Source organism: Hordeum vulgare, chromosome 6H, assembly GCF_904849725.1.
Source record: "Hordeum vulgare subsp. vulgare chromosome 6H, MorexV3_pseudomolecules_assembly, whole genome shotgun sequence".
Classification (NCBI taxonomy): domain Eukaryota; kingdom Viridiplantae; phylum Streptophyta; class Magnoliopsida; order Poales; family Poaceae; genus Hordeum; species Hordeum vulgare.
Genome location: NC_058523.1, coordinates 187,864,551 through 187,880,324, shown reverse-complemented (window position 1 = coordinate 187,880,324; position 15,774 = coordinate 187,864,551). Strand labels below are relative to the sequence as shown.

The 15,774-nt window shown below is 48.9% G+C and overlaps 1 protein-coding gene and 1 long non-coding RNA gene across 2 annotated transcripts; one reads left to right on the top strand and one right to left on the bottom strand.

The window, feature by feature from the left end:
• Positions 1–6,468: 6,468 nt before the first annotated feature.
• LOC123404344 lies at positions 6,469–10,093 on the bottom strand. The gene is made up of 2 exons (XR_006611749.1): positions 10,004–10,093; positions 6,469–6,666 (listed from the first exon to the last, which is right to left on the bottom strand). It is a non-coding gene; the product is annotated as an uncharacterized LOC123404344 (long non-coding RNA).
• Positions 6,716–10,790, top strand: LOC123404343 (ethylene-responsive transcription factor WIN1-like). The gene is made up of 2 exons (XM_045098265.1): positions 6,716–9,873; positions 9,980–10,790. The coding sequence occupies exons 1-2, from the start codon at positions 9,791–9,793 to the stop codon at positions 10,515–10,517; spliced, it is 621 nt and encodes a 206-aa protein (XP_044954200.1). The 5' UTR covers positions 6,716–9,790; the 3' UTR covers positions 10,518–10,790.
• The last annotated feature ends 4,984 nt before the right edge of the window (positions 10,791–15,774 follow it).

The following is a 15,774-nucleotide window of genomic DNA, read 5'->3' as shown; positions in this document are numbered from 1 at the left end:
GCAATGCGCGGGTTATCATCTAGTTTAACAGTTTCTAAACTTTTTTATCTTATCTGTATCAGGGATCATCAAAATAAGCAAAAAAAAGTATTTAATGTAAAACGCCCAATGACCGCTGCATCGAATTGATTGGGTGAATTGAAGCTGGCTACTAGCTTCACATGTGTACTACGCACGGTCACATTACACGTCTACATGGAACGGTCACATTACACGTGTACATGGAATTTAAGAGTCTGTCGTGATCAGGTGCATGGTCGTTTTCCTCCATGAGACAGTCGGCATTAGCTGATGCTGACCTTGTACCACGCAGTGCAAAGATGAGGGAGAGAGAGAGAGTGCTTATAGTCTAATTATAAAGAACTTGACGCCTGATCATAGAAAGCGCTCGCGTCTCTCTCTATCTCTCACACACACACACCTTGGCATGCAATCAGCATCATCGATGGAATCGAGAAAACGGCCGACTGCCGCACAAGCTCATAAATTGTTCCATAGAATACGCGCGCTCTCCCTCTCTATCTCTCTCTGATCAGAGATGATGACGCCGACAATCTAACCGATGGAGCTTAGAGCGCTTAATGGCGGATCGACATATACCATGTTTTAATTGATGAACGTTGCTATGTCCCTCCGTACGTACTGCTGTCTAGCCACAGCTACGCAATTAACTTACTGCTCGCGGTACGTACGTACTAGGTACGTATAAGAGCATCTTTAGCACACACCGCATTCCCCCAGCCTGTAAACCCGCGATGCGGGGCATGAAAAACGGGTTTGTCGGTCCATTTTTGGCTGCGGTTCTGTTTTGCAGTTCGGCAATGCGGTGTCTGTTCTACTGCAGTCAAAAATGGACCTGCAAACCGCGAAAACAAAATTACACAAATAAAAAGAAATTTCAACAATTAACATGAAAAGTTTGGAAATTCAACATAGTTCTCACATACAAATAGCAAATAATATAGTTTTAAGCATCCAAATTACCGAATAGATCATTTTTACATCAAAAGAACCACATTAAAGTGGCAAAACCATGATGAAGAACCATCAAGCACCACCAACACCACCGATGGCAGCCGTCCTCCTTCGCTCCAAGATCCCCTTTCTCATCAAATCATGCCACTCCAAGGTTATCTCATCCATCTCATTGCGGTCCATGGTCATGATCTTGTTCTCCTCGGCAATGAGCTTGGCGAGAGCTTTGGTTTCCTCGGCTTGGGCTCTTTTGTCCCCAATGGCCGCCTTCCCCCACTTGCTCTCCTTGATTTGGTGTCACTTCTCCTCTTTCTCTTGAGACCTCTTCATTGCCAACTCTTTTTTTTTGCTTCAATAGTCATGGTGACCATCAACTCATTTGACTTCACCATATGGTCTATCTTCTCTCTCAAACTTGATGCCTCCGAATCCTTCCTCATATTGTCCTTGGTCTTCTTGGTGCCATCCGGCCTACCCTTGTTTCTCTCTTCTTCATCATCATACTCATCATCCAACAAGGTGAAGGCACCTTTCTTCGGCGGTGCTTCTTTGTCCCTCACCTTCCATTTCTCACTATTTTTAAGTATCACCCAACAATGCTCAAACTCAAAGGGCTTGCCCTTGGATGCCGGCGTGTCTCTATACCTTGCGGCTGTAATTTTCTCCTACAACCAAAGGAACTATGTCAAAGCACTATCATTTGCAAACAATATGATGGTTGCGGATAAAACACTCACCCAATCGGCTTCATTGGTTCCACTTGAAGGAGCATTGTAGATTTGCTCCAAACATCCACACCACCGACTAACCGCCGGCTTGACCACATCCCAACGACCTTGGAGTGATCTATAGGTGCGTGGTGTTTTGTCGACATTGTTTGGCATCAACCGGAAGAACTTGTCTTCTATCCTTTGCCAATACCTCTTTCCGGTTTGGTCGGTGTCGTGGATGGCATCGAGTGACACAACCTCCCAAACCCGGATCAACACTTCATCCTCCAATTGGGTATAGCCCTTCTTCCTCTTGCTATACCCTGTCGTGGATTGCGATGCCTCCTCCAATCTCCTGCAGCTCCTCCTCCTCCTCTTCTTCTTCACCGTCATCGTGTACCCCGCCGTCCATGTCGTTGTATCCATAGTCCCCAAGCGGTGCATCCTCAATGTTCACCGCATTTTCCTCGAGGATAGCCGCGTACTCGGACCTAGAAAAGAGACGATGAATTCTTGAGCGAAAAACCCCTACGGCGGCGAAGAAGAAGATGCAATTTGGTCGGACGTACCTTTCGGGCATTCCGTCAAACACCGGTGGGACGGCGGCGGTGGCAGGCGTAGAACTTGTCGGGGCCTTGTTGGCCGAAGGCGCCCGCTTGCGTTTGAGCACGACCTTCTTCTTCGCTGCCTCCGCCGCCTCGGTTTCGCCAATATTGTCGGTGTCCCTATACCGAGCGGGAGGGCGAGCTTTAGGGCAACCGGCCCCCTTGGTGGCGGCAACGGTGGCGGCGGGAACGGGCGCACCTCCCTGCACGATGATGTTGTCGAGGCGCTTGCGAGGAACGGCATTGGAGGAGGCTTCCGGCGCGGCCCGGAGATGGCCGGCGGGGAGATCCACCGCGGCTCCGACCACCATTGATTTGGCTACCTCTACTTCCACGATGACGAGCGCGGGGTCGGGGGCGTCCATGGCCGCGCTGGAGGGCCGGCGGGAGCTCGGCCGGAGCGGGGAGGTGAAGAGGAAAGGTGAACTGCCGCGGTGAAATGTCCCTCCCGCCAAATCGATCTTGAATAGAGTTCGCCGCCGGGTCAACCATGCAAAACGCGATTTTTTTGCAGGCCGGTCATTTTTACGGAATCTGGTCTGCGTGTGTTTTCGGTCCGAAACAATAAAACGACAGCTATTTTACAGTTTTCATGTAAATGCGGGATGTGCTATAGATGCTCTAAGAGATGGGGTTTCGGGCCGCCTCGTCTAATCTGGAAATGGACAGCCGGGATCTTGCGTTCGGCTGGAGCTATCGTACGTGCATGGATGCTACGTACGATCGAGCATTAACATTTGTCCGTGGAGACCTCGTCGATGACTCCGATGTGCGGCTCGACTACTCGATCCGAGTACGTGCTCCATCTCTATCGTTTTCAGTTATGGAGCTCGCTATAGTTTGGTTTGGTTGTTGCGGGAGAAAACGCATGCAGAAGCAGATGACGGCTTTCTTCTCCCGACGGCGGTGAGAGGCGGCTCAAATCAAGTAGGCTGCCGGCGACCGGCCGGTTCCTGCTTTTTTTCTTTTCCCGGGCCCGTTCCTGGTTGCCTGCAATATTGACGACGGAGGGAGGACCACTACACCATTCGACTGCTCGAGCCAGCAGGAGAGGCGGATGCGACAATTGCCGCCAGGAGAGCTCGTGTTACTTTAGGCTTAATCCTTTTTACGTAAAATAGTAAAATGATGTGAAAAAACGTACTCCTTCCGTTCTAAAATTCTTGTCTTAGATTTATTTAGGTATAAATTTTCTAGTCAAGTTTTAGTATCTAAATACATTTATTTTTAGACAAAGCTAAGACAAAAAAAAAAATAAGACGAAAGGAGTATTACATTATAAGACTTAAGAGCAACTCTAGCAAACCATGTATAATCATGACCTGCAAACGCGTTTTACAGTTCGACGAAGTGGGGTTTTGCGGGACAAAATGTTGCGCTCCAGAACAGAACCCGCATAATGAAACTGCATAATTTGAAAAATAAACATTCACAAGCGAAATTGGAACCACAGTCATGATCATACAAACTACATTCAGTACTAGAGGAGGGGCATCACCTACTGGAGCTCATCGGAGCTCACCAGAGCTACTAGCTATCCTACCGCACTATGCAAAATTAAGCTCACCAGAGTCGAGCTCGTGCAGTAGTAGATATCCTACATTCAGTCGTCGTCCTCGTCGGAGGAGAGCTCGACGTAGATGCGCTTCTGCGCTGTCGCTTCGCGGCGCCACTCCTCCACCTTGTGGCCGAAGGCGATGGCTGACGCGACACCCTGCTCGTAGAGCACGGTGTCGATCTCCTCCTCCCTCCGACGGTGCTGCTAGTCCTCTTCCGCCTCTCGTGCACTCCGCGCCAGCAGCACGGGCAGAAGGCTATCCGCCTCCGCCGGAGGGAGGAAATCCTCCGGTCCGACGACGGCCCCGGCACGTCGCTCCGGCACCGCCTCGGCCTCCGGCTCCATTTTCACCGACGGAAGCTCTTCGAGCTCCCTCTTCACCGGTCGGAGGGAGGAGGACGAGTGCGAACTCGACGCCTCGAATGAGCTGCCGGAGAAGAGGCGGCCGCGCGCGCGGTCGTACTCCTCTGTCTCGCGACGAAGGAGCGACAGCGGCGGCGTCAGGCCCCACTGCGTGTACCGCGGGCGGCGCGCTTACGAGCGGCGTCGGATCTGACGCAACGAGCCCTCTCGGGGTCGTCGTTTCTACGGCTACCGAACCTGGCCATCAAGGACGGTGGAATGGAGCGGCTATGCGGCGGAATGGAGGCGCGCGGCGGTGGATTGGAGGCGCTGGCGGTGAGGTGGGGGGATTTTTCACCACGGTGGAGGGATAGGGTTTCGACCCGCATCCAACGGTCGAACACGTAGTTATACCGGTCGAGCGGTCGCGTTTACGAGCCACCGCAAAAGTTTTACGGGACGGGTCGCGTTTGCAGTGTCTGTTCTGACAGAAAAAATAACCCAAACCCGTATAGTCGCCGAATTTTTTGCGGGCCGGTCGTTTTGCGGGGTGTGCTAAAGTTGCTCTTAGGGAGTAAAATAAAAAAGACAGTGTTCGCCTCGTAGCATACCGGGCTGTTAGTTCTTGGACATGAATATGTATGAAATGTCAGCACTCGAACCGTGGAACGGGCCTCGAACGAAATGATTGGTTCGCTACAAGGAGCCCCTCATTCTGAAGCCTTTTAGTTGTCATTCTTATGCAGTAACTTACGCATTTTCAGGTGCCGTGTTTTGGATACTTTTATGAAAGACAAAATCACACGTGTTTTCTGTTTTTAATGGATTTTTCCCTTTTTTTATGGCATTTTGGTTTTTCACCTGTCTATCTTAACTTCTATGCCAATATGTTGCGTAAAAGGTTCGGGTTTCTTCCTTTTTTAAGAGGCACGGTTTTAATTCAGTGAGAGGCATGCTTTCAGAAAAGGAAAAGAAAAACATGTTTATCTTTTTTTTCTTCGACAGACACGGTTTTGCTTTTCGAAAGGCATAGCCGTGTCTCTCGAAAACAAAAACAAAAAAATGTAAAAAGGATGTTTTTTCGCTCGGTATTTTTATTAAAAAAATATTAAAACCTATCAATATGGGATCTAGTTTTTTAAGATTTCAACATGAAATCCAACGATGAAAACGATTCAAGATTTGAATGCGTGGTTTAAGAGGAAATATTTTGGATATACGAATCTTCAGAAATAGATAAAGTTTGAGATTGTCACAAGTGACATACATGCAATACACCATCTATCGCAAATTGAAATTGTGAGAGTTAGCTTTGAAAAATGTACACCTCAATTAGTGATTTCGCGTCGCCAGAAGCGCCCAACGCGAACTGAACGGCCAAGCAAGCCCCTTGCTAGGCCTCCAGGCCCAATCAGCATTACCTTGTATCCAAAAAGAAAAGGATTTGCCATGATGGATGTAGGACCTCGTTTTCTAATAGCTAAACAACACAAAGTTGTCATGATGTTCATTATAAAACTCCAACCGAAATTATCATGCTCTAAAATAACAAAAATTGTCATGCTTAAAATGTTTTGCCATTTTCTAGATTCAAGTATTGAAAAATAATCATCTTAAAAACAGAAATAAAATTCGACATGCTATATAGCATAGAAAATGATCTAAAAGTAATCGCATGGAAAAAATTGAAAATAAAAAATGTTAACTAGAAGCATGGCAAAGCATGCAAATGTATCAATGATCGCATGGAATTTTTGTAAAAAGAATGTGTTTCCTAAAAATCCTAGCAAGTTTTGAAAATTTTGTAATAGCCACATGGCAAAATAGGTTTGGGGGGGGGGGGGGGTATTTCTACAAAATCATGCAAATTTGAGGAAAAATTCCATGATCTACTCCCTCCATTCCTAAATATAAGTCTTTTAAGAAATTCCAGCATGAACTATACGAAGCAAAATGAACGGATGTACACTTCAAAATATGTCTGTATACATCCATATGTAGTTTATAGTACAATCTTTTAAAAGATTTATATTTAAAAACAGATGGAGTACATAATAAAAATGCCATGGTATAAAAAATGATGGCAAATTTGAGAAAAAAGATACCATGATCTACATAATAAAACTGCCATCTGCATTTTTTGTAAATTTGTCATGTACTTAAGACAAACTTCTGCATATTTTTGCCATCTACTAGTAAACATATTTTTTCGCATATATGTACGGTTGATCCATGCATGCACGAGAAAGAGAAAGCCACCGTACGTTGGACTCGTCAATAACAATAAGAGAGCGCTTAATTAAGGCCGGCTTTAATGCCTTGTCCCTCAGATTTGTCCTTTCGGCAACTTTGTCCTTACAAGAAAAAACGCAACATATGTACTAATAATGCACAACTGCCCTTCTATCATACTGACCCTTGCCATTTCCCTCGCCGATCAGCAATCTTATGTTCAGATCTAAATCATTTTGAGCTTCTTCAAGAACATGCAACCAAAAGCACATGAATAGAAAATGTAAGAATTAGATGATATGGCATGTCAAGTAAGCACTGTAGAAATTGCAAACGCATGAATATGTAATAGAAGTGATTTCACCACGCTGTATATAGAGAAAACAGAGGTGGGAGCATCAAGTGTTTGCCATAGATGTAACCAAAACAACGGAAATTTCTTTAGAATAACATTCAAAATGTACATGGTAAAAGCTTCAGTTGTTTCAATCAGATAAATCAAACAGTGAAATTCCCTAATGTGTAGAATTCCCTTTGCATCAAAGAGTCTACTACATACACGCAACACATGTCCCCTAATTGCATCCAAGTTGAATGAGCAGCGAGATCGATGCCAAATGTAAAACTGGAAAGCATCCAACTGCTGTACTTAATAGGGTCTGAATGTCTGATGATCATGTGAAGACTAGTAGCATCTCAAATTACTCCCCATAATATCAATTAGTCGCCGCAAATTGCTATCCAAAACTCTTGCATCACATGTCACTCTCGTAACTCTGATAGTTAAGTTTCATCATACATGTATTCAGGTTAGTTACCAAATACAGGGTGGTTTGGGGTTTGGGTGCACACTTTCTAAAGCAAAACCCATATTTCAGTGGGACATTATAGTGTGATGCAGTTAATAAAAGGCGCTGCACGTAGGCATGTCCGTATGCAGTATGCACCTTCATAGTTGTCCGATCATTTAACCTTGTTTTTCTTCCTTGCGCACAATGCAGTTGAGCTAGTATTATGAGAAACAAGGAGAAATAATTGAGGCCGGCCAGCCAGACTCCAGTCCGGTATCCCGCTAAGGTCCTCGAGTTCTACCAGAAACTAATGATTTGGCAACCCGGACTGGCCACATATTGTCCCTCAGACCCTGCCGCATATTCATCCATCCACCATCTCAGCCAAAATCAAGCAAACAAATGCATTTGTGACATGTGCGGCGAGATAAAAAGAAACACTACTTGCTACTCATGAAACTCCACAGTGCAGAAACATAGGGACTGAAAGCACACAAAAATATCATTTTTACTCATAGTACAAGAAATCTAACGAGATATTATTTCACTTGTGATCAATGTAAACAAGTACACATATCAACACTCGAATTTAAGGAGATTTGGTTTGACCAGCTGAGATCCAAAACTCCAAACATTTCTAAAATGAGGTACTACTGCTACTACCACCACATTGTGAAATGGTCCTATTTCCTGGCTAGATGTACTGCTGCCAGTTTGAACTGGTGTGCTGCATGTACTTGCCATGAGGAAAGGGTTGCGTGCGGTGCAGACAGTGTCAGAAGAATAGATCGGTCACAGAAGCTTCCTATCCAGCAAAACCTGACACAGATGTCTGTGGAGCCTGCACATACCTGCTCCTCATTAACTGGGTCGACAGGGGTAACGGACTCCAGCAAGCAAATCCGATTCACTTCCACGCACAAAATAAAACGAAATCTGGGCAGTTGCTTGGTGAAATATGACAATTATTGCAGATCAACTGTTGGGCACTTAAATGTCGATATCACCAGACTGCGTAGGGACGTCCACGACCTAGTTAGTACTACTCTTGCCGTGCATTGTCAGGGCATCTATCCCGTTTGGGCAAAATTAATTTATGGACAGTAAAGTTAAGAGCGGCAAGATGTTCACAAATCTGAAGTTACTGCCATGAACTTTCAGGCTGCATGAAAAAGATCGAAAAAAGGCATAATTTATATGTGGAATACTTTGATGGAATTTGGAAAGTCTTGCAACCAAGCATGACGATCATAACACAGCAGTCAAGAGTCAACAATATGTCAGGAGATATAACTTTTAAATTTTCCATCAAGCAAAGGAAACATGAGCACGCGCCATCGTCGTCACCAGGCTGTACATGGAGCTAACCTTGGACAAGCTTAAATGCGAACCAGCTCCAAGCAAGCGATCCCAGAGCCAAAAATATCGGAGCAAAGGGAAGCTTGACAACTCCCCAGCAAGTCTTACTCAAAACCGCTCTATCAAGCCTAAAAGCAATCTATCTACACTCGCTTAAAAGCAACACTTTGTTGCACACTTGAACCCCCACAGTCCACGGCTCAAACAAGACTGGGTGTTGAAAGATGAAGAGGGGTTCCAAATGAAGCAAAAGAGCACTCAAAGAGGCCATCGCACACAAACCACAAAATACCCCGAAAACGCTAGTTTCCCAACACAAGTCTTACCATATTAACGATCCAAACAGAACAGAAGTCTTGACATATCAGTCTTTGCAGTTAAGTGCCAAGGGCCATGCGTCCCATGGCACTCAAACACATGATTGGATTGGCCATCTGGACCACGGCCATTAGCTGCAAAAGAACCAAGATGGCGAGCTCTCTTTCTGTATCTGGCTCGGTTTTACTTGCAACTTTGTCCTGGTTTGTAACATTATTGTAACTTTCATTAATTCGTTTAGCTCAAGGCTTCTGGTGAACAGCTGTTGGTACCTGACCTGTTGGGCCTTTAACATAATAATAAAAATAATAATAATAATAATAATCTCTGGATCTGATCTTTGAGAAGAAGGGGAAAACATGGCTGGTTGTAGGAGCTTAGGTGAATCAACTCTGCAAGTGCCAGGGCTGCCCAGCCCCACAATTAAATGTGGCTGGCCACGAGTGTAGGTGAGCGTGTTTATTACCGCTGTACCAGCAGGGAAGGTGGTTATGCCATGCATCTACTCAGTTCACCGACAGTCCACCCCTGCGGACCCCCTTCAGACTTCCGTTGCGCCTCCCCCGCTCTTCCGCCTCGGCACACGACTGCCATACTGGTGGTCGTACTAAGTGACTCCAGCAGCAAGGCACTCACGCTCTCCGGTGCATACCTTCCAATGCTGACCAGTGAAAATTAGACCTAGCACACTCTCTTCTGTGAGGGGGTGCGTGTGACACTGTGCCGCGTACTATTTGACTACCTACGCATCTAACCACATTTAACACGGCAGTGCAGAGGCAAGTACAGGCTGGGCAGCTTATATTCATCACTCGGACCAGAGCTCTCCTCCCCACCACCCACAACACCTTGGCGGACTCAGAGGCTCGTTCCCGCGTCTGTGGACGACAGACGGAACAAATGGTGCAACCCAAGAAGAAGTTCCGTGGAGTCAGGCAGCGCCACTGGGGCTCCTGGGTCTCCGAGATCAGACACCCCCTCCTGTAAGCCCCTCCCCTCCTTTCTAGCCTCCTTCCATTCCCGCCAAGTTAGTGGTTTCTTCGCCGGTTTACAAGATTCAAACTAACAGCATGCGTGTCTTTTGTGAAGTAAGAGGAGGGTGTGGCTTGGTACCTTTGAAACCGCTGAAGAGGCCGCACGGGCCTATGACGAGGCTGCCGTTCTGATGAGCGGACGCAATGCCAAGACCAACTTCCCCGTGCAGAGGAGCAGCACCGGCGATCCTGCCCCAGCTGCAACCCGGGACGTCCGTGGTGGCAGCTCCTCATCCTCGACAAGCAACCTGTCCCAGGTCCTCAGTGCCAAGCTTCGCAAGTGCTGCAAGGCGCCGTCTCCGTCCCTGACCTGCCTTCGCCTCGACACCGAGAAGTCCCACATTGGCGTCTGGCAGAAGCGCGCAGGGGCCCGCGCCGACTCCAACTGGGTCATGACCGTGGAGCTCAACAAAGGGGCCGGGCCATCTGGCGATGCAGTGGCGCAGTCCACAGTGTCAGCAACCACGGCTTCTTCACCGGCGAGTACAATGGATGACGAGGAGAGGCTCACGCTGCAGATGATCGAGGAGCTGCTGAGCAGGAGCGGTCCAGCTTCGCCTTCACATGGAGAAGAAGGTAGCTTCGTTGTCTGAAAAAGCATGGATGAAACAGCATCGCAACGTCGCCATCCGAGATCAGGATCCCGTAGACTGGTTGGTACGCAAGCAGTTCAGGTTGCTTCAGTAAGATAGTTATATGTCTATAACTCAGTCCAAGTTACAAAAACCTTAAGTTTGCAGTTGTGTGCAGCTATATGTACTTATATTTGTTATTACATACACAGTCACCGTCAAGATACTTTATTACACATCAATGTCAGCTATATAGTATATATAAAGGAAATAAATAGAATGTGTTTTGTGTTACCTCATGCCTTCATTCAACTTCAGACTCCAAACTTGGACTCTTAAGAGAAATCTAAATAACATGATGAAGGTGATATTTGTGAAGAAGACCTCAGCTCTATATGACAACCATTTCTAAGGACCATGGGCTCTAGAGGTTTATGTATACAGAAGAAAGCACCAACTATTTTGTTGTGTTGATGCAATGTGTGTGTGCATTTATTGTGAGGAAAAACATTTATAAGGGATATAAGACAAACCAGCAAACAGCCAAGCACCAATACACCTCAGTAAAAAAAAAATAGATGCAAATTTGTCCACGGAAAAATAAGGTATCAACCGGAGGCTACAACTTGGCATTGTGCCTCAGCTAGCACACTTTTCCATCATCTGCAGTCGTCACGAATTTCCTTCAAAAAAAGGGAGGTGAAATATTTCTGAATATGAGAAGGGTATGTATTTTCAGGAAGCTCTCTTCTGCCAGTTTATGTTAGTAATGTTGTCAACAACTCCACATCATGCAATCATATGCTCAACAACGTAGATGTATGAGTACGCATTTTTCATAATCCGAACTAAATCCTAAGAAATCCACTTAGAACTCTCCCAGGCCAAAGAAGTCTTAAGGGTGTGAGTGATCAACCCAACAATGGACCACAGAATAATTATTGGAGGACAGGTGTACAAAAAGACCTTAAGAGTCGTATTTCTCCTCATTCAATGACGAAATGCAATGCACAATAAGTGACAATTAATCATGTTAGGTTAGCTAGGATGAGCCCATGCTATAATGACCAGCAGATCCTTTGCCTTCAGACTAGGAACAACTGATAGCAGCCTTGGAGCTTCAACTAACAATCAAACAAATAGAACACAATCGCTAGACTGATTCAGCTCATGTCAATTATGCACTAAAAAGAAGGCCATCATATAGGGTGAGTTTGTGAAAATAGTTTATGTACCAGTGATGATGACCATTCATCATGGTAAGCCCAAAATGAGCAACTCTTGTCGACTTAGCAAATACAGAACTAGAAGAAACTTAATGGTCAGGGCTTGTTAGATCGGATGCTAACTCAACATTGGCAAGTAAAAGAGTTTATGGGTGTAAAAAGAACAGAAAGACACATCAAGAATGACGAGCAAGGTCCCCACATTCCTTCTTTGTCTTGCCAGACTTCAGAACATGGAGAAATGAGAAGGAATTTATCAGCTTCATGGTTGAGTTTAGAGGTTGGTACAGAGCAGGCATGCTTAAGGGCCCGGTCAGTTAGTTGGTCAGTCATTATAAACAATTGAATCAGAAAAGGAGAAAACAATAACACATATGGAAAAATACTGTCAACCATAGTTTCTGAATACTGAGTTACTAGGTCAGGGAATAAATTGCATTACACAAGTTTGGGTTCTTAAGATAGCTAAGTTGCTTACTTTCTTTATCATATCCCTGCCCGTACCTATATAAAGATGGAAATGTTTGAATGGAGACTGGCTGTCTTTTCACCTACCTTGTCTTACTCGGACCATCAGCAGATGTGTAATACTGGCCTTCAAAATTCCCGAACTCGACCGCCATTGCTGCCACAGTTTCCATCCTCACGGGGATCCTTCAAGCAACAACCAAAAGCTTTCTCCACCTGCTTCTTCAGACTTCAGCCAACTTTTGCAGTCATGTGCGTGTAGTATCATTTCAAAGTCATTCTTCGACCCTTTGCCGCAAGCTACCATGTAGCATCACTACACACCCCTCTTCACTCTTGACGCACAATAACAGAATAAACAACATCAAAGGATCCTGCTCTACAGGGACAGCTCTTAAGAGATTTATATCCTAAGTTGGTCTTTTCCATCTTCTATTTATACAAGGTTGCGAAGTGTCATATACTAATTGCTACTTGCTAAGGTATACTGTATATATTTACAGTCATGGACTTTAACATGCATGTGTATTGGGTAAGTTTGGGGACGCGAATTTGGTGAACATGGTTTCATGCATCCCTTATGAATAGTAAATTTGAAAAAATGCTAGAAAAAAAAATCTGAATTTATTTTTGTCATATACATAGTCAAACAGTATACTCGGGTATGAAGTTTCATGAAAAAATCACATCCGTGGTAATCTGCACAAAAATGGCAAAATCAAAGCTATATTAAAAAACATTGTTTGATGAATAGTATGGTCACAATTGTATTTTCTTCACTAAGAATACCATGGGTGTCAATACATCACAAAACTTCTCACGTGAGTAGAATGGTTGACTAAGTTTCTTACCGCCAAATTTCAATTTAAAAAAATCAGTATTTTTATGAATTTACTATTCACGTGGGTGCGCGTGATACCGTGTTCACCTTTGCATTTTCGGTGAATTTGGTGGCTAATTTCGACCACTCCGTCGTCCTATAAGTTCAATAAATAAGTTACGCACATCCAAGTGCTAAGAAATTATAACACGACAAACACATAGTACATCTAATTTTCAAAAAGACAAAGGACAAGTGAAATAGTTAGGTAATTATGTCTCATTATCCAGAAGACGAGTATATGACTACTCGCGTGGCGCCGGCTGCGACCTCGCCTGCGCGCCGCCGCAGTCCCTCCCCGAAGGAGCTCGCGGGCCTCTGCTTTCGGTGCCTTGATCACCGCCACTGCGTCAGGGACTGCCCCAACGACATCCGCTGCCGCCGCTGTCTCGTCTCTGGCCAAGCCTCCCGCGACTGCGATGGACGGCGCCCCGCGGCCGCGCCCCAGCGCTCCCAGCACGCCAGCGGGGAACAGCAGCCCAGGCCCCCTCGCGGTGCTCCGGCCAGGGCGTCCCCCCCGGCGACGCGCCTGCCCGCTCTGGCCCCCACCGCTGTAGTACCTCCCCCTCAGCGGCCTCGCCAGGCTAACGATGCCCCCGCCCGCGTGTTCCTGGCCCAGACGGAAGAAATGGACGAGGCGGAGCTCGTGCTCGGCCGCGCAATGGTGGCCACCGTCACAGGCACCCGGCCAGCCGTGTCCCTGATCGAGGTGGCCGAGCTCGTCATGTCCTCCCTGGAGCTTGAGGAGGGCGACTTCTCGGTCCATCAGCATCGCCCGGAGGACTTCCTGATCCTCTTCTCCTCCCTCGCTACCATGAGAAGATTCCGCGGCGAGCACTTCCTCAGCTCGCCGCGCTTTGCCCTGTCCCTTCGGCCCTGGTGCAAGCTTGCCCACGCCGGCAATGGCGAGCTCGAGTACCGCGTCGAGTTGGAGATCCGCGGCATCCCCGCCCACGCCTGGCTGCTCTCCACGGCGGAGCACGTGCTGGGTGGCAGCTGCTGGATCGAGCGCCTGCACCCCCGTACGCGCTCTCGCGAGGACATGGCCGTCTTCCGCGTCACCGGGCGCGCCCACGACCCGGCGGACATCCGGCGCGCCGCCACCCTGGAGATCATCGAGCAGCTGCCCGGCCGTACCCCGTCGGAGGCGCCCGGCATCCACACGCTCACTTTCCCCGTCTCCATTGCTCTCACGAAGGCGGAGCTGATCAGGGCTGCTCCGGCCATCGCCCAGGACGCCGCGGGCAGCGCCGGAGACGGTGAGGACGCGGTGGCGAAGGCGGCCGGCATGGCCCCGGCGATGAGCACGGCCACGGTCCTGGTCCGGGGCTTGGGCGCGCTCGCCGACGTGGCCGCAAACGCCGTCGTACGGCCGACGCACAGAACGGGCGGGCCGATGGTATGGCAGTGGACGCGCTCGCGCCGCTCGCACACGCACGAGGCCGCTCCGGCCGTGCAGACGGCGCCGGCGTGGTGGCTCCCTGGCCGTACCCAGCCGCGCCGCGGCAAGGGAGGTGCCCCAAGCGGGCTGGCATGCTGACCTGGCCTGGGCAGCAGAGCCCAGCACGCCCCCGTCACGGCGTCAGAAGAGGACACCAGCAGACGCGAGCCGTGACGACCAAAGCGACTTTGTCTGTGGGTCCCTCGCGTAAAGTGACGACCAAAGATGTGGAGGACGGTTCGGCTGTTCGCTTTGGGACAGTTGGCACCCCCCCCCCCCCGTTCGTCGCTCAAGGTCACGATGCGGCCGGGGCGTCGTCCTCGCGCGCGACCGAAGCAGATACGGACGGGGCCACTCCTGCAGCGGCTAATCTTATGCCCTGTCGGGATCGGTGCTTGCTGCGCCTGGGGCCCGCCGTGCAGCGCGTGAGGTCACCGCCTGCGCCCCGGTCGGGGCAAATAGAGCAGATCCCACCCCTCGCCGCTACCGCACCAACGATGCCCACGTTTGACCAACCCACCCGGCTCCTTTCCCACGCCTTTGAGGAAAGGGCGGGACGCGCATCGCCCCCCCCCCCCCACCAGCCCTACTGACGCCGCCCCGTCCCTACCAGCCTGCTCCCTGGAGGCGGGGCCCGCTGCCATCGTGACTGCCATCGCCGTGCCAGCGCCCTTAGGTGCCGCTGGGACCGAGGCCTATGGGCTGGTGGCTGACGTCGCTGCTTCTGGGGTGCTGGCCAACGATCTCCTGCCCACTAAGGCCACGCCTGCTCCTACAGAGACGCGCGGAAGGAACGCCTTCGCCCGAGGGCCCGCCTGTTCTTCGACTTGTTGAGCCCCTGGACGCGCAACAAGAGCAGAGACCAGGTGAGGAGTCACCCCGCGGTCGCGGCCACATCTCTATCCTGCCGAGGCCTGCCGGCCAGCCGGACCCTGGGGCGACCCCTATCAGCAATCGGGCGCAGTCTTCGCTACCAGGGCGCTTTGCGTCGCCGCCGCTTACTATGCAGAGACGCAGACCTTGTGTAGCCACCGGACAGACTTGGACGCTGGGAGCATTCCTGTCCGCAGCCACTAAGCAGCTTGATGCGATGCTGCCATCTCCCGGGAAACGCCAGCGGCCCCCTCTCAACTTCAGCCCCAGGAGGGGGCGTTCCGCCGCCGTCATTGCTCCGGCACCCACGGCCTGCACTACGGACAGGAGGGCGGTGGTGCAGATTCTTCGCACTCTAGGGATCGTCGGGGCGCATCAGCAGATCACCCC

Bases quoted from the DNA above. Each gene is read 5' to 3' on its own strand.
- LOC123404343 (XM_045098265.1), top strand. From the start codon at position 9,791: ATGGTGCAACCCAAGAAGAAGTTCCGTGGAGTCAGGCAGCGCCACTGG. The intron at 9,874-9,979 runs GTAAGCCCCTCC...TCTTTTGTGAAG, and splicing joins GAGATCAGACACCCCCTCCT to TAAGAGGAGGGTGTGGCTTG.